Below are 21,529 nucleotides of genomic sequence, written 5' to 3' on the forward strand. Positions count from 1 at the left end.
TAAAGGCTTTTCATTGTTCTTAGCATAAAGCCCTACCTTCTTATCAAGGCTTATCAGGCCTTTCATGGTATACTGTCTCTGGTAACACTGTAGCTGCTTCTCTCACTACTGTACCCTGTACTTTCTGCTCTCATCATACTGAATTTCTTTAGTTTTTTGATTTTGCTAAATTCTATTTTCACTTCTCTTCCCCTGTTTAGGATGCTCTCTGCATGCAGAACTCTTCTGTGTTGCCAATTCGTATTTCTTATTCAGATACCAGATTAGGGTTCATCAGGAGGCACGAACTAACTCTCCAGGTTCCCTGTCCAATGGGCATTTGTGGCTGCTTCCTAGGATCGACTTGCCCTTCCCGTGACAACAGCACCCTTATTTTATTTAGGCCTCACCCTTTCATCACTTTTGGTCTTACCAACTGCCTTCAGTAATTCACTGTGGAATGGACATATGGCCAACTCTGAATGCTCAGGGCCAACAGCGACTCAAAGAGTTTTCTTTGTGATTTCAGAAAGCAAGCCTTTTCTCCTTCTTGATTTGGGGTTATGATGTTGTGAACCTAGACTTTCTTAGGTCTCATCAGGTGGAGCTTGCAAATAAAGCCAACACAGTGAAGACAGAACAGAGAGAAGAAAAGGGTCCAAGTCCTGATATTCGCTAAGCCTTGAACACAGCTGCACATGAAACCAGTCTGACCCTTGACTTCCTAGTAATATTCACCCATAAATTTCTTATAATTGCTTAGATCAGTTGGGTTGGGTGTTCAGTCACTTGCAAACAACAATGTACTGATTCACCCTCTTCTGGAAAACATGTAGCACCTTAAGACAATCTTTCCTAACATTTAGTACACTCGCAGTTAGTTGCCTACTTACTACTTGTCCATCTCTCCTAACACAACACAAATTCCATGAAAGGAGAGACCACATTTGTACTGTTTTCAATTGTCTTTCTATGGCCTAGTATAGAGCTTGGCACAGAGCAGACAATTACTTGATGAATAAATGAATAAGTAGCTTAAAGGCTTACTCATATTATTGCTCATGCTTATTGCAATATCTAGAAGACAGTATTCAAAAATACATTTATGGAATAAACAAATGAGTAGTTCTTGTCAATGCTAATTTTACTTTATAAATATTCAAAGACATAATTAGTTTTGTTAACAAGCTACTCTAAATGCTTTCTACATAGGAAAAAAATGGCTTCTTATCATGCAATAATTTAAACCATGGCATGAACAACATGTCCTAAAACATAGCTATTACACGAATTAAAAGCCTACTGGAACACAAAATCAAATAAAAATGTTAGCAATATCGGGAGGTAAAAAATGTTAGTTAATATCACAAGGTTAAAAAACATTCCTAGCTAACCACAAATACTTACAGCAAACATTTCAAGTTACTAAGCTGTTGTACGATCTCTTCTTTTGAGGATTTTTCCAGTAAGTTCCAAAGTATTTCTGATGAACGAAACAGGAGCTGTCCGGAGGGGTCTGGGTCATTGAGGTGAACACAGATGCCACTGGCCGCTTGTGCTTTCACCATTAAAGAACAATTAACTTCTGAAAATCAATTTGTAAGTTGTATATGTTGCAGTTATGACATTATTAGACAGAAACAAAATAGGTTTAGAATAAAGGGTTCGAACTGAAATGATATACGAACCAGAAGTTGAAAGATGTTGCAGAGCTTTAAGTACCCAAAGTTTCTCAACAAGCTGATTTTCAAGCAAGGCCAGTGACTGAACCATCATTTTTGCCAGTCCTCCGACTTCAGCCATTTGAATCTTATACGTTGAGCTAGCTTGCTGGTAACCTAACAACAATTAGTTAATAAATATGTAGTTATTTCACACAGTAATCATCTACATTAAGACAAAGGAATGAGTAATTGATCATTAAATAGCAGCAACAAAACAAGACTGTTAAAAAGTATATGGCATTTTAAAATGGTTCAGCACAGGGATAGGCAAACTTTTACTACAAAGGGCCCGGTATTAAGTATTTCAGGCCTTGTAGATCATAAGGATTCTGTCACAAATACTCAACTCTGCTTGAAAACAGGAATAAATTAAGCAATATAAAAATAAATGGGCATGGCTGTGTTCCAATAAAACTTTATTCAGAGTGGGCCATTTTTGGCCTACAGCCCATAGTTTGCTGATTCTTAGTGTAACATTTAAAATAGGACCATGAGCCCTGTCTGGCGTGGCTCAGTAGATTGAGCACGGGCTGTGAACCAAAGGGTCTCAGTTTGATCCCCACTCTGGGCACACACCTGGGTTGCAGGCCAGGTCCCCAGTGGGAGCCACATGAAAGACAACCACACATTGATGTTTCTCTCCCTCTCTTTCTCCTTCCCTTCCCCTCTCTCTAAAAATAAAGAAATAAAATATTAAAAGAAAAGAAAAGAGTGTTTAAAAAATAAAATAAAATAGGACCATAAATTTGGGGCCACATCTTAAATTCTAAAAGAGAACACTACTTCTTATTTGCCATAGATATGCCTATCTATAAAGAAAAATGCCATGATTGCAAACACGGAATGTTTTCACTATTCCAGTCAATGCATTATTACTTCAGTGCTTTCAAGGAATGGCAATTATGTGGTGTTGGCAATGAAATGAGACATACACAATGTAATGCTGTTGTGATAAGTGCTGGTAAATATAATAGTATTTTAGGGAAGTTTGATTCTTGGTGATGTGTCCTATAAGAATTTCCATCTGCTGAGGAAGGGGGAAAATGGAGGAGGGTATGGGGAAATCAGTGGTGATGGAAGGAGACTTGACTTGGGGTGGTGAACACACAATACAGATCATGTACTGTAGATCATGTGCACCTGAAATCTGTATAATTTTGTTAACTAGTGTCACCCCAACACATTTTTAAAAAGAAGTACAAATTGGTAGTTACATAATAGTCATGGGGATGTAAGTACATCATAGGGAATAGAGTCAATAATACTGCAATAGCTGTGTATGAGCAGATGCCAGGTAGGTTCTAGGCTTACTGGGGGATCACTTTGTAAATTATGTAAATGTTATACTTATATAAATTATAGATATAATTTATATATATTTATATAATTTATATGGTCTACAATGTTATAAATCCGAAACTAACTTAATACTGAATGTCAACTGTAATTGAAAAAATAAAATCAAACAAAAATGAAGTTAAAAAAATTTTTTCCCCTGCCTTAGCTTTCATGAGAATACCACCTCTCCTTCTGATATAGTTGCACAGTCCAACTACATGTAACGAGATTAAAGGAACATCACAGATGCCAACTCACCTGAGGTGCAGCTATTTTCTGATATCACTGATCTACCTCCCTGACTTACTGACTTTTGAGACCAACTAGATTTCTCACCAAAGTTCTGAGACGCCTGTCCGTTTATCTTTCTGAATTTGAGGTCTGACCCTGGACAAGGCCCTGTCCCTTCCTATGATGGGTTTGGCATTTAAAAAAGGTATTTTCTTAGGCATTTAAGAAGTACAAAGAAGAAAACAAAAATTGCCTGGACTATCACCATCCAGAGATGACAACATTAACATTTTGGTCTATTTCCTGCTCATATTACTATATGCATATTGCTTTAACAGTATACTATATATATGCAGAATTTTATAATCTACTGCAACCACTACACATTTTATTGTAAGCTTTTTCCCATTCTGCAACATATTGTTCCAAAACATGGTTTTTATTTGAATAATAGTCTATGATAAGTATAGACCAAAATGTACAGTTTATATTTACTGTATCTGTCTGCTGAGTGTACAATTCTATAAAAAGACATAATAAGATTAAGGCTCATGGACTTGATTCCTATCTCCAGGGATATGTCTCTTACAATTGCTCTCTTGAGGACTTGTCAGCTGTGGTCCCAGATGCCCATCTGGGACCACATCCATGCCCATCACTTAAAATCAACTGTGTGACCACGAGAGCACTGCTTGAGCCTCCTAATTTTCAGAGCCTGACCAAATTAAGGTCAAGCTCACTTCTCGGCACCTTCACTCCTCTTGTATCTCATATATCATTCATCTCCCTTTCATTGTTAAAGAAGGGTATATGTATCCTACCAAAGCTAACCCTAAGCTTTTGTTCTTAATCCCATCCTCTCTTGCTTTCTTTGGGAATTTCCTATTCACTAGCTTCTTATTCTTCCTATTTACTAGCTTCCTTTGTAAATAAATTTAAAACAACAACATAACCTAAATATTTTCTTTGATCTTGCTACCAGTTTAGCTGCTCTCCATCTTGCTTCTTTTCCTTCACCATTTGATCTTAAAATACAGGGTCCGGCAGAAGTTAATGCCTGCTTGAGTGTGGTTGGTAGGGTAGTATTACGGGTGTAATAATGTATAACTTTAATTTTAACATTTCACCTAAAACGTGTTATGGTATGCTTGAGTGTGATCCTGTTATGTTACAGAATTACATGCTTACGATTTTGTAATAAATGGGGGCGTTATTTGTGCCACACCCTGTATACGTCTGCATTCACGCCTCTACTCCCTCACTCCCATTGTCTCTACTTTCACAGTGCTCTCATTCTTTAACCCTACATCTGCCCTGAACACTTTAGGGCAATAATCTGACAAAGATTAACCTCAACCTTCCAGACAGCATGTTAACTTGGCCTTTTCATTCCTCGATTATAGAAGCCTCTGCAGAGTTTGCCACTGAGGCCCCTTCTTCCTCCATCAAAGCACTCTTCATTCACTGGCACACCAGATACGGCAAGGCAACCGTTAGGGTTTTCTTCCTCCTCTTTAAAGATCCCTTCACTGCCAACTTCCTTGGATCATTTTCCCCCCAAATTTCAGTATGGGCACACTACATGCTGTTAATTCTTGCTCCTGTGCTCCTTCCTAGAAAACTCAACCACACTGGTGGTGGCTTCAGTTTTCACCTCTGGTTCAATTTCAAACCTGTATCTCTGGTCTCTATTCCCTACCTACTGTATATGTCTACCATGTAGCAAATATTTCCATTTGTCTATCTCATCAATAGTTCAAATTTGGCATTTAATAATCTCCTATTCATTTCTTACTTCAGATGACTCCCCATTTTTCCATAGTCATGTAAATAATCTTTCTTTTCTACCACCAAGTTTTTCTTTCACTTATCTTAAAAAACACATAACTTAAAGAATATGATTTATATCTCCTCTCCACTCCTAGGGTGACTAAAAATCACAGAAACTAAGGAGGTGGGAAGTATGTTTTGCAGTGCAAGTGCCCCTGGCCTTAATATCATCCATATCAGTGTAATACACCGCATCATTGTATATTAGATCTCTTAGCTGCAACATGCAGAACTGTTTCCCCAAACATGATGGAGAATGTTGTTATTAAGACCGTAACATATAATTGGGTGGGACTGATATTATAAATAATTAGGTTAGAGAATAATAAATAATATTACCAACACTATTACATTGACTAATAGAAATAAGTACAATTAAGCTAATTTGGGTATGACTTTAACATTATATCATAAATATTTAGCACCAGAATAAAAATATCATGCAAACCTAAAATTAAAAAATACATACATATAATTATTTGTTTGGAAAGACCAAAGAGCTTGAGATGACCAAAAATCTTTGTTTTTGAGATGGTGCACTTATGATCCTACTCTCTTTCCAAGTTGAAAGAGAAATGGGACAGATTATTCTGTTTTATAAAAACATAAGTTATTATTGAAATACCACTGAAAACTCTACCTGTAATATGCTTCTTTGGTGGTTCTGCATGATAAAAGTCAACAATACACTTACAAATTTGTATCCTCAATTCAGAACTTGGTATTTTCATTAAATCACCTGACAGAAAGATAAATGAATACTATTTAATAACACTGTCATAAATTTATTTGCAAATTTAAGCATAAAGTATTAGTAACATGATCATTAAAAATATCCTCATCAGCCCTGGCTGGTGTGCCTCAATGGATTTAGTGCCAGCCTGTGAGCCAACAGGTCGCTGGCTTGATTCCCAGTCAGGGCACATGCCTGGGTTGTGGGCCAGGTTCCCAGTTGGGGGCACATAGGAGGCAACCACACACTGATTGATGTTTCTCTCTCTCACTTCCCCTCTCTCTGAAAATAAATAAAATCTAAAAAAAATCCTCATCAGAAAATCAATGCAGCATTATTTACAATAGCCAAAATTTGGAAGCCGCCCAAGTGCCTGTAAGTAGATGAGTGTATAAAAAATTGTGGTATCTTTACACAATAGAATACTGCTCAGCCATAAAAAAGAAGGAAATCCTACTTTTTATAGCAGCACAGATGGACCTTCAAAGTCTTATGCTAAGTGAAATAAGCCAGTCAGGGAAAGGCAAGTGCCATATGGTTTCACTCATATGTGGAATCTAATAAACAAGATAAACTAACAAACAAAACAGAAACAGACTCATGGATACAGAAAACAGACTGACAGCTGTCATTGGGGAGGAGAGGTCTGGGGACTGGGTAGAAAGGTGAAGGGATTAAGCAAAGAAAAATAAACCTCATGGCCAGAGACAACAGTATGGTGATTACCAGAGGAAAAGGAAGGTGGGGGGAGGTAGAAGACTGTAAAGGGGAGATAAATGTTGACAGAAGGAGACTTGACTTGGGGTGGTGAACACACAATACAATACACAGATGATGTATTATAGAACTGTACACCTGAAACCTATACCATTTTATTAACCAATATCATCCCAATAAAGTCAATAAAAATAAAAAATTTACACACACACACACATACAAGTGCACACAAAATATCCTGAATCTAACCTTATAAAGTTGATTGAGGGGCCCCTCAATCAACTCAGACTGTCCTTCCCAGGAAGAAAAGAATGGAGACCAACAGCACACTTGTGCATGCTGGAACCAGACTCCAAGTTTAAACCCTGGCTCTGCCACTGTAGGACCTGTGTAGTGTCTTAGTTTTCTCATCTATAAAACAGCTACAACAATAGTTAGAACTTTTCAGGTTGTTAGGAGGATTAAATAAGGATTGAGTGAAGATTAATATGGGGAAAGGACAGAGAACAGTGTCTGGCATGTAGTACTTTACTATTACTATCCTGGTAAGATGTGGGTTAGCAGTATTTTCCTCTGAGAGAATCAGTAATGTGCTGCCTATAATAACGTATTCCTTCCTTGGAGAAGAAGTAACAAGTGAGCTCTGCTCTTCATTTTCTGACAGACTGGAAGACAGTGAGTTTCTAGGTAGTCTTTGCCCTACAGGTAATCTAGTTTTATGTTCAAGTCATTTGGGTGGGAATAAAGGACAGAGAGGGTTCTTTGTGGGTCATATCTAAATTAGTTCCGAGTTGGCTTCAGGCAATTTTTGAAACTGGATTGCATTTGCTCTGGTGAAGTTCTAAAAGTATGACCCCCAAAAGAATCTGAAAACGCCCTGTGAGATTCTAGGTGCATGCCCTCTAGGTGCCTGAGGACAACTGGACTCAGTAGTGTCCACTTCAGGACTGATTCAGATCTGGTTGGATTCTCAGAGGATGATTCTCAGAGGATGATTCTCAGAGGATGATTCTCAGAGGATGAAAAAGGATGATTCTGTGTTCCAAGACTTGGGTTCTGTATTAGGGCTTATATACTGTTCACTTCTGGGGTGCAGAGTAAATGCAGATGAAATTGGACAGAAGGAGGGAGTACACAGGAAAGCCCTATCCTTGTTTTAGAAGAATCTCAATGCGAAAGCCACCATAAAGAAAAAAAAAAGACAGTTTCAGAGCAACAAAATGAAAAGACTCAATAAGAATGAGAATAGTTTAAGGGAGCTTTGGGACAACACAAAACATAACAATATTCACATCTTAGTAATACCAGAAGGAGAAGAATAGTAATAAGGGATAGAAAACCTGTTTGAAAAAATAAGAGAAAATATTCTTAATTTGGTGATGGAGAAAGTCACACAAATCTAGGAAGCACAGAAGGTCTCCTTCAACTTCACTGGGACCCAAAGAGGCCCATTCCAAGACATATTACAATAAAAATGGCAAAATTTAAAGAAAAAGAGAATTTTAAAGGTAGCAAGGGAGAAAAAGCTAGTAATATACAAGGAAGCTCCGATAAGGCTATCAGCTGATGTCTCAACAGAAACACTATAAGCCAGAAGGGACTGGCATGAAATATTCAAAGTAATGAAAAGCAAGAATCTGCAATCAAGACTACTCCACTGAGCAAGGCTCTCATTTAAAATAGAAGGCAAAATAAAGAATTTCCCAAACTAAAGAAGGCTAAGAGAGTACAACTCCACCAAGCCAGCACTGTAAGAGATAGTAAAGAGACTACTTTGAGAAGAAGAAATAGAGGGAAACAGGAACACAGGTACAAAGGGAAAAATGACAATGAGTAAGTACCTATCAATAATAACCTTAAATGTAAGTAGATTAAATGCTCCAATCAAAGGAGATAAAGTAACTGAATGTATAAGAAAATATGATTGTCTATATGCTATCTACAATGGACCCACCTCAGAACAAAAGATCTACACAGACTAAAAGTGAAGGAATGGAAAAAATAGTTCATGCAAATAGACATGAAAAATAAGCTGGGGTAGTGATACTTATATCAGACAAAAAAGACTTCAAAACAAAGGGCATAACAAGAGACAAGGAAGGTAACTATATAATACTGAAGGAAGTAGCCCCAACAAAAGAATATAACTCTTGTAAACATATATGCACCCAATAAAGGAGCACCTAAATATATAAAGAAAATCTTGGAGGACATTAAGAAAGAGATTCACAGCAATACAGTCATTGTAGGGAATTTTAAACAATATATACTTTATTGATTGTGCCATTCATTACAGCTGTTGTATTCCCCCCTTTCATTACCCTCCACCCTGCACACACCCTCCCCCACCATTCCCGCCCTTTAGTTTATGACCACCTGTCTCAAGTTGTTTAGATTCTATATTTCCCCTACTCTCTTGCCCTCCCCCCTATCTATTTTCTACCTACCATCTATACTACTTATTTTCTGTACCTTCTCCCCCCTTCTCCTCCCCTGTTGCTAACCTTCCATATGATCTTCATTTCTATGGTTCCACTCCTGATCTAGCTGTCCTCTTAGTTTACTTTTTTTTTAGGTGTGGTTGTTAATAGCTGTGAGTTTGCTGTCCTTTCACTGTTCATATTTTTCATCTTCTTTTTGTTAGGTAAGTCCCTGTAACATTTCATATAATAAGGGCTTGGTGATGATGAACTCCTTGAATTTGCCCTTATCTGAGAAGCACTTTATCTGTCCTTCCATTCTAAATGAAAGTTTTGCTGGATAGAGCAGTCTTGGCTGTAGGTCTTTGGATTTCATGACTTGGAATACTTCTTTCCAGCCCCTTCTTGCCTGGAACGTCTCTTTTGAGAAATCAGCTGACAGTCTGATGGGAACTCCTTTGTAGGTGACTGTCCCCTTATCTCTTGCTGCTTCTAGGATTCTCTCCTTCATTTTAATCTTGGCTAATGTAATGATGATGTGCCTTGGTGTGTTCCTTCTTGGGTCCAACTTCTTTGGGACTCTCTGAGCTTCCTGGATTTCCTGGAAGTCTATTTCCTTTGCCAGACTGGGGAAGTTCTCCTTTATTCTTTGTTCAAGTAAGTTTTCCACTTGTGGCTGTTCCTCTTCCCCTTCTGGTACCCTTATAATTCGGAAGTTGGAACGTTTAAAGCTGTCTTGGAGGTTCCTAAGCCTCTCCTCATTATTTTGAATTCTTGTTTCTTCATATTTTTCTGTTTGGTCATTTTTTTCTTCCTTCTGGTCCACTCCCTTGATTTGAGTCCTTTCCATCACTTCCAGTTTCCTTTCTATCACTTCCAGTTTCCTTTCCATCACTATTGGTTTCCTGTGCATTTCCCTTCATTTCAGTTAGTTTAGTCTTTATTTGTCCCTCTAATTTGTGACTAAACTCAACTAGTTCTGTGAGCATCCTGATCACCAGTGTTTTGAACTGTGCATCTGAGAGGTTGGCTATTTCTTGGTGGCTTAGAGTTATGGGCTCTGGGGCTTTGAGTTCTTCTTAAACTCAAAGAAGAGTTTGAGTCATGTTTTGGTCTGTTCACACCTGTTACGTATGAGGAACAGAGCCCTAGGTGTTCACCAGGGCGGGGCCACTCAATGGCTGGGTTGTGATGCTGTATGTGGGGTCGGGGTCAAAGAGGAGTAATGGTGGTCCCCTCTGCTGCTTCCCGCCCATGGGGCCTGCGTGGTCTGTCTCACTGCTTGCTCCTTTGCTGGTTTATCTGCACGCGAATGTGTGACTGCAGTCAGCCTGCCGCCTTGCACCCTCACTGGGTCTGCCTGTTGCTACCCCATGTCTGGGATCCGTCCATGGCTGCCTGGGCGCCTGGGTTGGGGGATCTTTCCTGCCTGACCTTGCTCTGCTGCTGGCTCCACCCCTCTTACCGGTCTGCTTGAACAGTTTGTTGTTATCGGACTTCCATATAGTTCAATTTTCTGTGCTTTGGCTGCATTTTTGTTTACTAAACCTTTGTTGTCTTTAAACTTGGTTGTGGGAGAAGGCACAGTGTTTCCTATGCCTCCACCTTGGCGGAAGTCCACTGTAGGAATTTTAACACCTCACTGTCAACAATGGATAGTCTTCTAAACAAAAAATCAATAAGGATATTGCGGTATTGAACGTCAATCTAGATCAATGGATTTAACTGATATTTACAGAATATTTCACCCCAAAGAAGCAAAATATACATTTTTCTCAATGCATATGGATCATTTTCAAAGACAGACCACATGGTAGGACACAAAACAAGCCTCAACAAATTCAAGAACATTGAAATCATATCAAGCATTTTCCCAGATCATAACAGCTTGAAACTAGAAACCACCTCAAGGAAAAAATTCAAAACACTCAAATACATGGAGGCTGAATAATGTGTTATTAAATGACAAATAGGTTAACAATGAGATCAAGGAAGAAATCAGAAAGTATCTGGAAACAAATGAAAATGAACACACAACAACCCAAAACCTATGGGACAGAACAAAGGCAGTCCTGGGAGGGAAGTTCACAGCAATATAGGCCTACCTAAAGAAGACAGAAAAACCTTAAATACCCCTGGCTGGTGTGGCTCAGTGGATTGAGCATCAACCTGAGAACCAAAGGGTCACTGGTTCGATTGCCAGTCAGGAAACTTGCCTGGGTTGTGGGCTAGGTCCCCAGTAGAGGGCGTGTGAGAGGCAACCACACATGGATGTTCCTCTCCTTCTCTTCCTCCCCTCCCCTCTGTCAAAAATAAAATAAATTGTAAAAAAAGAAGAAGACAGCAAAATCTCAAATAAATGACCTAGCCCTACATCTACAAGAACTGAAGGATCAAAACAAAAAAATCCTAGAGTGAGTACAAGGAAGAAAATAATGAAGAGCAGAATTAAATGACATAGAGACTGAAAAAAAAAACAATTCGAAGGATCAATGAATTCAGGAGCTGGTTCTTTGAAACGATTGACAAACCATTAATCAGAATCATTAAGATAAAAAGAGAGAGGGCCTAGATAAAATCAGAAATGAAAAGGAGACATTACAACTGATACCACCAAAATACAAAAGATTGTAAGAAATTGCTATGAACAACTACATACCAGAAAACTGGAATACCTGGGTGAAGTGAATAAATTTCTAGAAACACATATTCTTCCAAAACTGAATCAGGAAGAGGACTGAAGAGAATTGAAGCAAATAATCAAAAAAACTCCTGGCACACAAAAGCCCTGGACCAGATGGCTTCACAGGCGAATTTTACCAATCATTCAAAGAAGAATTAATACCTGTCCTTCTCAAACTATTCTAAAAATTCAAAAGAGGGAAGACTTCCAAACACCTTTTTATGAGGCCAGTATCATCCTAATCCCCAAACCAGGTAAAAACACAACAAAGAAAGATTACAGGCCAATATCTCTCATGAACTTAGATGCTAAAATCCTTAACAAAATAATATCAAACTGCATCCAGCAATATATTAAAAAGACCATACTTCATGATCAAGTGAGATTTATTCCAGTGATGCAGAAATGGTACAATAGGGACTTCCGCCAAGATGGAGGCATAGGTGGAAACACTGTGCCTTCTCCCACAACCAAGTTTGAATACAACAAAGGTTTGGAGAACAAAGACACACCCAAAGACCAGAAAATTGAATTATACGGAAGTCCGACAACTACGAACCGTTCAACGGGGACGGTAAGAGGGACAGAGCCAGCAGTGGAGCAGGGTCGGGCAGGAAGGATCCCCAGACCTGGGCGAGCAGGCAGCCCGGAACCAGTTGGGGTGTGGGGCAGACTGACCACGGTTGCACATTCGCGAATAGTGAGACGGACCACACAGGCCCCAGGGGGCGAACCCAGTGGTGGAGGGCTGACAGCGGTGGCACACTCGACTGCAGTGGAACAAAACGCCTGGGCCTGGTGACGGTGGTGGCCGCGGCGGTAGGTGGCAGACGAGACGCCATAGTTCCTCTTTGACCCCACCCCCACATACGATGTCACAACCCAGCGACTTAGTTGCCCTGTTCTAGTGAACACCTTAGGGCTCCGATCCTGCTACGGAACAGGCACGAACAGCCCAAAAGATGGCTCAAGAAGAACTCAAAGTCCCAGAGCCAATAACTCTCAGCGACCAAGAAATTGCCAGCCTCTCAGAAGCACAATTCAAGACACTGTTTATCAGGATGCTCACAGAACTGGTTGATTATAGTCACAAACCAGAGGAATATATGAAGGCTAAACTAATTGAAATGAAGGGAGATGTCCAGGAAACCAATAGTGATGGAAAGGAAACTGGGACTCAAATCAATAGACTGGACCAGAAGGAAGAACAAAACACCCAACCAGAAAGGAATGAAGTAATGAGAATTCAAAAAAATGAGGAGAGGCTTAGGAACCTCCAGGACATCTTTAAATGTTCCAACATCCGAATTATAGGGATACCAGAAGGGAGAAAGAAACAGCCACGAGTGGAAAACGTATTTGAACAAATAATAAAGGAGAACTTCCCCACTCTGGCAAAGGAAATAGACTTCCAGGAAATCCAGGAAGCTCAGAGAGTCCCAAAGAAGTTGGACCCAAGAAGGAACACACCAAGGCACATCATAATTACATTAGCCAAGACTAAAATGAAGGAGAGAATCCTAGAAGCAGCAAGGGATAAGGGGACAGTCACCTACAAAGGAGTACCCATCAGACTGTCAGCGGATTTCTCAAAAGAGACCTTACAGGCAAGAAGGGGCTGGAAAGAAGTATTCCAAGTCATGAAATCCAAAGACCTACAGCCAAGATTGCTTTATCCAGCAAAACTTTCATTTAGAATGGAAGGACAGATAAAGTGCTTCTCAGATAAGGTCAAGTTCAAGGAGTTCATCATCACCAAGCCCTTATTATATGAAATGCTAAAGGGACTTATATAAGAAAAAGAAGATGAAAAATATGAACAGTGAAAGGACAGCAAACACACAGTTATTAACAACCACACCTAAAACAAAAGCAAACCAAGAGGACAGCTAGATCAGGAGTGGAACCATAGAAATGAAGAACACATGGAGGGTTAGAAACAGGGGGGTGGGAGGGGGAGAAGGGGGGAGAAGGCACAGAAAATAGCATAGATGGTAGGTAGAAAATAGATAGGGGGGAGGGCGAGAATAGTGGGGGAAATATAGAATCTAAAGAACTTGAGACACGTGGTTATAAACTAAGGGGGGGGAGAATGGTGGGGGAGGGAGTGTGGAGTGGAGGGGAATGAGGGGGGGAATAGAACAACTGTAATGGTATAATCAATGAAATATATTAAAAAATGGTACAATATTCACAAATCAATAAATGTGACAGATCACAAAAACAAAAGTAAAAAATCACATGATCACATCAATAGATGCTGAAAAAGCTTTTGATAAATTCCAGCACCCATTATGATAAGAACACTCAGCAAACTGAAAATAGAGGGAGCATCATACCTCAACATATACAAAAGGACATATACAAAGGACATATACAAAAACCTACTGCCAACATCATATTCAATGGACAAAACTAAAAGCATTTTTGTTAAGATCAGGAACAAGACAGGGTATTTGTTTTAACACTCATATTCAACATAGTACTAGAAGTCCTAGCCATAGTGATCAGACAAGAAGAAGAAATATAAGGCTTCCAAATTGGAAAGGAGGAAGTAAAAATGTAATTATTTGCAGATGACATGACAGTGTACACAGAAAACCCTATAGGGTCCAATAAAAAACTACTTGACCAAATAAGAGAATTTGGCAATGTAGTGGTATACAAAGTCAATATTCAGAAATCAATGCCAATTTTGTATACCAAAATGAATCATCAGAAAGAGAAACTAAGGAAAAAAATCCCATTTACTATAGTTACAATAATAAAAAAGTACCTAGGAATAAATTTAACCAAGGAGGTAAAACACTTGGAACTTTATAGTATACTGAGGAAAGAAATTGAGGAAGGTACAAATAAATGGAAGCATACACTGTGTTCATAGATTAGAAGTCTTAGCATCATTAAAATGTCCATACTCCCCAAAGTATTCTATAGATTCAATACAATTCCCATTAAAATACCAATGGAACATTTAACAGATCTAGAACAAATATTTCAAACATTTATGTGGAACCAAAGACCCTGCATAGCCTCAGCAACCGCAAGAAAAAAGAATGAAGTTGGAGGGACCACAATAGCTGAAATCAAATTATAGTATAAGGCCACTGTAATCAACATAGTCTGGTACTGGCATAAGAACAGACACCTAGCTCAATGGAAGAGAACAGAAAGTCCAGAAATAAACCCATGTCTCCATGGCCAATTAATATTTGACAAAGGGGGCACGAGCATACAAAGACAGTCTCTTCAATAAATGATGTTTGGTACATGCAATTTACCGTGTACAAGAACGAGGCTGCCAATTTATACCATATACCAGAATAAACTCAGAATGTATAAAAAAGTTAATTATTAAGTCATGATACCATAAAAATCCTAGTGAAAAATACAGATGGCAAAATTTCCAATATTTCATATACCAATATTTTTGCTGATACGTCTCCTAGGGCAAGGGAAATGAAGGAAAAAGTAAACAAATGGGACTACATCAAACTAAAAACCTTCTGCATGGTTGGGGGGAGGGGATAAAAGGGGACTAAATGGTAATGGAAAAAACTATAATTAAGATTATATAAAAAAAATAAATTAAATTAGGAAAAAAAAAGCATGACCATAATGAAAAGGGTACTGACTGTGTGGTAAAACATATTTGCCAATGATACATCAGACAAGGGTTCAATCTCCAAAATATATAAAGAACTTATATGACTCAACAGCAGTAAGACCAAAAAAAAAAAACAGCAGTAAGACAATCCATCCAATTAAAAAATGGGCAAAGGACTGAATACACACTTCTCCTAGGAAGACATACAGAGGACCTAGAGACATATGAAAAGATGCTCAACATCACTAGCCATAGAGAGATGCAAATTAAAACCACAACAAGGTATCACCTCACACCTGCCAAAATGGCCATCACTAATAAATCAACAAATAAGGGCTGGTGAGGATGTGGAGAAAAGGGAACCCTAGTGTTCTGTTGGTGGGAATGCAGACAGACAGTGCAGCCACTGTGGGAAGCAGTATGGAGTTTCATCAAAAAATTTAAAATGGAACTGCCTTTTGACTCAGTGATTCCACTGCTGGGAACATGCCCTAAGAATCCTGAAACATCAATTCAAAAGAATTTATGCTCGCCTATGTTCACAGCAGCTCCATTCACAATAGCCAAGGTTTGGAAATAGCTTAAGTGCCTCTCAGCAGATAAGTGGGTTAAAAAACTGGTACATTTACACAATGGAGTATTATGCAGCAGAAAAAAGGAGGGATTCCTGTCTTTTGCAATAGCATGGATGGAACTGGAGATTATGATGCTAAGTGAGATAAGGCAGTTGGTAAAAAACAAATATCATGTGATTGATAAGAGGAATCTAATGCACAGAATAAACTAATTAGCAAAACAGAACCAGAAACATGGAATCATGGAAAAGACTGACAGCTGCAAGAGGGGAGGTGGGGAGATGGGGACTGATTGAAAGAAGGTAAAGGCATCAGTCAAAGGGCATATATGAAAGACCCATGGACATGGACAATGTTGTGGGGATTGACTATGGAAGTGCGGGCAGGCTGGGTGGAGGTGGGCACAGGGAGAAAATACGGGACATTTGTTTTTGTTTTTTAATATTTTTTTAATTTACCTTTAGAGGGGAAGGAAAGGAGAGAGGGACAGAAATATCAATGTATGGTTGCCTCTCATGAGTCCCCTGCTGGGAACTGGCCTGTAACCGAGGCATGTGCCCTGACTGGGAACCGAACCGCGATCGTGTGGTTCGCAGGCCCGTGCTCAATCCACTGAGCTACACCAGCCAGGGCAGGGACATTTGTAATAGTGTAAACAATAAAACTTTTTTTTCAAAAAGAAAAAAAAAGAGTTTCAAGATTATTTTCTTAGTTTTATTTTTGGGGGACTCTTCCTTTGAAACTGCAAAAATCGTGTTGAAAAAACTGTAGGCAAGAGGAAGAACTAAACTTTCCCAACAAAACTAACCAAGTGTTCAAGTTTATGGGAAATTCTAAGGTTTCTCATCTGCTTCTCTACTCTTTTAGTGCCTGTAAATTTAGATAATTTCTCAGTTTCTTGTTTTATAATCTCAAGGCAGAGTACCAACTTCTTCATGTTTCTGGAATCCTGCTCTTGAATCAGAGATACCTATCATTTTATAAGAAAAAGTAATGTAATTTACTAGTACATAATATAAACTGGAAGTTGTTAGTAAAAATAAATAGCCTTTGTTCAACAGTTCATACTACCTAAAATTGTTTTCGCTCAAACTCATGTTTCCAGCAGTGAAAAGATTAGGGACAGAATGGCAGTACTTGCAGTCAGCAATCAGTGAAGAGAGTTTGTTTAAACTGAGAATTCACAGGCCCTTGAGGGATATAGTACTGTGTTGTGTAGGCAGGCAGTCCATTCAGCAAAGAGCGGTCTACATAGTAAGAAATGGGCCCTGTGTTTGTCAAACAAATGTCTGCCAACAGTCTTGGAGGCAAGAGTTTCCAATAATAAGGGGAACAGAGGCACTTAAAAATGTTATCAACCAAACCTACATTTTTTATATGTTATACCGTGTCTTCTTTCTCTTGCTTCCCCATTGTAAATTTGTACTGATGACAGAGATTCACACAATGAATCTCTGTCACCAGTACAAATTTCCCCTTAGTTTCCCCTTAGTTTTTTATCCTATTTGCTCCCCTTAGTTTCCCCTTAGTTTTTATCTACTTGCTCCTTAAGGTCATCTTATCCATCTTCCGATGTGTATTCTAATTTCCTCAATACCTTCACCTACTCTACGTAGGTGAAGTTTTTAGTTTTTCCTGTTATCTACAGTTAAGGTCTATGAAATGTAGTTAGATACAAATGGCTCAGAATCTATGTTAAAGAGTAAAAATACTTTTGGCCTTGGCTAGTGTGGCTCAGTTAGTTGGTGCATCGTCCTGTAACTAACTGAAAGGTTGCAGGTTCAATTCCCCATCAGGGCACATACCTAGGTTGTGGGTTCCATCCCTGGTCGGCACGTATGATCCCTGTTTCAAAGGCATATGGGAAGCAACCAATAGATGCTTCCCTCTTACACTGATGTTTCTCTCTCTTCCCTCCTCTCTTAGTAAAACAATGGGAAAAAAATGTCCTTGGGTGAGGATGAAAAAAACATCCTTGGGTGAGGATGAAAAAAATGCCCTTGGGTGAGGATAAAAAATTTTTTAAATGCTTTTTACTTATTCCAGCTGAGTCTCTAAAATCTTTCAGTATGGAATATAATACTGGGAACATAACAATTCAGCAAATAGTTATTTTTTATCTGTTGGGCGAATTCTGTATCTTTTAGTTCTCTTATACAAACAAAGATCTAAATTAATAAGTAAAATGTAATGTAGGATTTATTTTGGGAGCATGTTCTCATGTATTTAAGGGCTGATTCAAGGAACTAGTGTTTGATCTCATTTCCTGGAAAATTATTTTCTCTCTCTAGAATGTCAAGCAATAACCGAAATGCAAAAACCTGCTGTTTTATACTTTTTCATAGTGTGAATACAAAATACAAGCATCTTCATCTTTATGTTATATTAAGCTCCAGTTGCTAATGTTCCATCATTTTATGATTTTATTTTAAATTTTAGGTTATTTACTGAACAATTTGGCTCTCAATGATTCTAGCATTAGAGTTCAAAGTTGAAAATATTTTACGATTATTGAGAGAGACACATACTTCTAATTTACAAAAAAAGGTAACAAATATTTTATCAACTAAGTAACCTGAAGAAAAATAAGTGCACAGAAGCATCACCAATCATTATATCAAAGAACACAGAATCTTGGTGGTATTATATAACCCCAGAGGGGAAAACACTATAAAAATTATCACCAAGCACACTATGATTAATTCCCAACCAGAAAACAAGAGACTAGATCTTAGTAAAACAGTGAGAGAGACATTTTTGTCTTGTTAATCAGACCTGTTATGTTACAATATTCCATGGTAAGAAAATCTCAACTTACCCAGAAGTGCAATTGAATTAGCAGTATCTTCAGCATATGTTATTTCATCTGATGCTTTCTTTTTCAAAAATGGCAAGCTTCAATAAGAATAAAGAATGTACAAGTTAGGTCTCCCTAGCTTGATGCTTTGATTAAAGCCCTTAATCAAAGCATCATTTGCAAAGTATGGAAAAATTTATTCTCTAAAGAATAAAATGAGAATAATGTTCTGTTTTTTAGCCCTGGGGAATTGACAACTATCAAAAACATTTTTGTGTTTCTATGTAGCTGACCAAAAAACCAAAATAAGATAGGCTTATAAAAATGAACAGAGATGAACATAAAGCAAGGGTTAATAAAGTCATCTTGCAACACTGTATAAATAAAAAACTTAAAAATCCTCTTTCTCTCTGAAGGCAAAATAAGGGAATATAGGTGTAGTTCTACCAAAATTGGGAAGACATTGGATAATCTAATACAAATCACAGATCTAGGCTTACCTATAACTTAAAAGCCATTCAAGGGATTCTTCTGAAATTTTTGATACTCTAGTTAATATATCAATGGCCTATTTGTTCTTAAAGCTAAGTGACTTTCCCCTTATTAACTGGACTAGTTATTGTCCACAAAATAACAAATATACTTTTTTGAGACACTAAGAAATTAAAGTTAAGAAATATTAATTATATTAGAATCACATTTCACAGTTACTATAACCAAAGTTATTTGAAAATAATTTACTTACAAATAATAAAAGATAAGGCACTCGAACCTAGGTCCTTAGTCTAAATGTCAAAGGAAAGATAAAAGTTCTTAACTATATACAGTAAATAGTTCTTAACTATATATACAGTAAAATATTTTGTCATTTCACGAGTTTAAAATTTGAGGCTTCTATACTACTTATTGAAGATATAATATATGCTATACAGAGGACTTTTAAAAAATAAATTTATTTTTTAAAGATTTTTATTTATTTATCTTTAGAGGGGAAGGGAAAAAGAGAAGGAGAGAAATATCAATGTATGATTGCCTCTTGTGCACCCCCTGCTGGGAATTGGCCTGCAACCCAGGCATGTGCCCTGACTGGGAATTGAACTGTGGTTCTTTAGTTCACAGGCATGTGCTCAACAGAGGACTTTTAATTAATGTTTTTCAAGAAAAGTTAACCAAGTGATTAAAAATAGTATTTAGAACACATGTGGAGATTCTATATTTACTTATTTTTGTACATATAATCTGTCCGGAAAAAGTCCAGCCATTGTTAATATAAAAAGAATGGATTATACCACATTGACATAACCTGGTGGCCAAAGAGAGTGGACTGGAATGCACATGCGTGAACAACGATGACTTCACTATAATAGTCATTGGGGGTGCTAGACGCCATTGAGTGAGCATGTGCAGTGTGTGGCTGTTGAATTCAAAATGACTTGTGTGTAGAGAAATGAATCTCCATCAAATTTTGTGGTAAGCCTGAACTTTCCTACGCAGAAAGTATTTGGATAATTCCAAAAGTCACAGCTAAGTGATTAGCAGCTTCATCACAGCACCTGCTCACGTCTTGTGCAAAACATCAAATCACTCAGGTGACTCAGCCCCCTACAGCCAGATTTGGTGCCCTGAACTTCTGGCTTTCCCCCAAACTAAAATCACCTTTGAAAGGGAAGAGATTTCAGACCATCGATGAGATTCAGGAAAATACAATGGGGCAGCTTATGGTGATTAGGAGAACTGTGTGAGGTCCCAAGGGGCCTACTTTGAAGGGGACTGAGGCATCATTGTCCTTTGTATAATGTTTCTTGTATCTTTTTCAGTAAATGTCTCTATTTTTTTTTAAGATTTTTATTTATTTATTTTTAGAGGGGAAAGGAAGGAGAGAGAGAGAAATATCAATGTATGGTTGCCTCTGGTGTGTCCTCTGCCGGGAACTGGCCTGCAACCCAGGCATGTGCCCTGACTGGGAATTGAACTGCGATCATGTGGTTTGCAGGCCCGCGCTCAATCCACTGAGCTACACCAGTCAGGGCTCTATTTTTTTATTATTACATGACTGGATACCTTCTGGACAGACTATCAGCCATTTGGACTGAAAGATATTTCAAGGGCAAAGTATGAAAATTACAATTTTATAAATGCCACAGAGGTTCATTCCAAGAGTTTGTTAGAATTCTTCATTTGAAACAAATAAGTTATTACTCATTATCCAGCTCACTGTTAAAACTCTAAAAACTAATTTTACTTGTCCTCAAATTTTTTCTTTCATTATCAAAAGGAATAACCTAAAAGATAAAGCATCAGTAGAGTTTTTCCCCAAAACTTATGAAAAAAAATGAGCATTTTACTTCTGATGCAGTGAGAGAAGCATACTACTGATAGGCTGAAACAAAAAGGTTTTATTTTTTATTTTCAATGTTTTTATCTCCTAAAAATGTCTTCAAAAGGGAATCAAGTGAAGGTGAGGCATGAAGAAATGCAGAAAAAAAAGCAGAAATTAGGAAAGTAGAAAAAATGAAATATTATGAGTGATAATAAAATATGAGGGAAAGGAAAGAGTGTAATTCAAAAGACTTGTCATATTAGTGGTGAAACACTTAGCCACAGCTTTCACAGAGAACCAGTTCTTGATGGAGCTCTGTAGGAGCATTGATGGTGAAAGTCAAACTTGAAAACCTGGTGTTCTTGCAGAGCCTCAAAATTTGAAAATGTTATATTGATCTCACATAATATAATAATTTCCAATTTATACATTAAAGTTCCTTGAAAGCACCAGAGCAATCATTCGTGTCTTTATTTTTCATGGTCTCTATTAAAAGGGAAGGCATGAGCCCTGGCTGGTGTGGCTCAATGCACTGAGCAACAGACTGTGAAGCAAAGGGTTGCTGGTTCGATTCT

General features: G+C 38.1%; 1 protein-coding gene across 2 annotated transcripts in view; it reads right to left on the reverse strand.

Annotated features, from left to right (window-relative positions):
• The window catches only part of CFAP69 (cilia and flagella associated protein 69), a 76,988-nt gene that overhangs the window by 35,434 nt on the left and 20,025 nt on the right, over positions 1–21,529 (reverse strand). For both annotated transcript variants that reach the window (XM_037066094.1, XM_037066093.1), the window contains exons 5-8: positions 18,656–18,732; positions 5,743–5,841; positions 1,668–1,817; positions 1,387–1,564 (exon numbers count right to left, since the gene is read on the reverse strand). In XM_037066094.1, the coding sequence (XP_036921989.1) occupies positions 1,387–1,564; positions 1,668–1,817; positions 5,743–5,841; positions 18,656–18,732 (504 nt within the window). The remainder of the gene's footprint in view (positions 1–1,386; positions 1,565–1,667; positions 1,818–5,742; positions 5,842–18,655; positions 18,733–21,529) is intronic.

The sequence above is a fragment of the Sturnira hondurensis genome, unplaced genomic scaffold (genome assembly GCF_014824575.4).
Source record: "Sturnira hondurensis isolate 20B ecotype Veracruz unplaced genomic scaffold, ASM1482457v3 Scaffold0016462, whole genome shotgun sequence".
In the NCBI taxonomy this organism is placed as follows: domain Eukaryota; kingdom Metazoa; phylum Chordata; class Mammalia; order Chiroptera; family Phyllostomidae; genus Sturnira; species Sturnira hondurensis.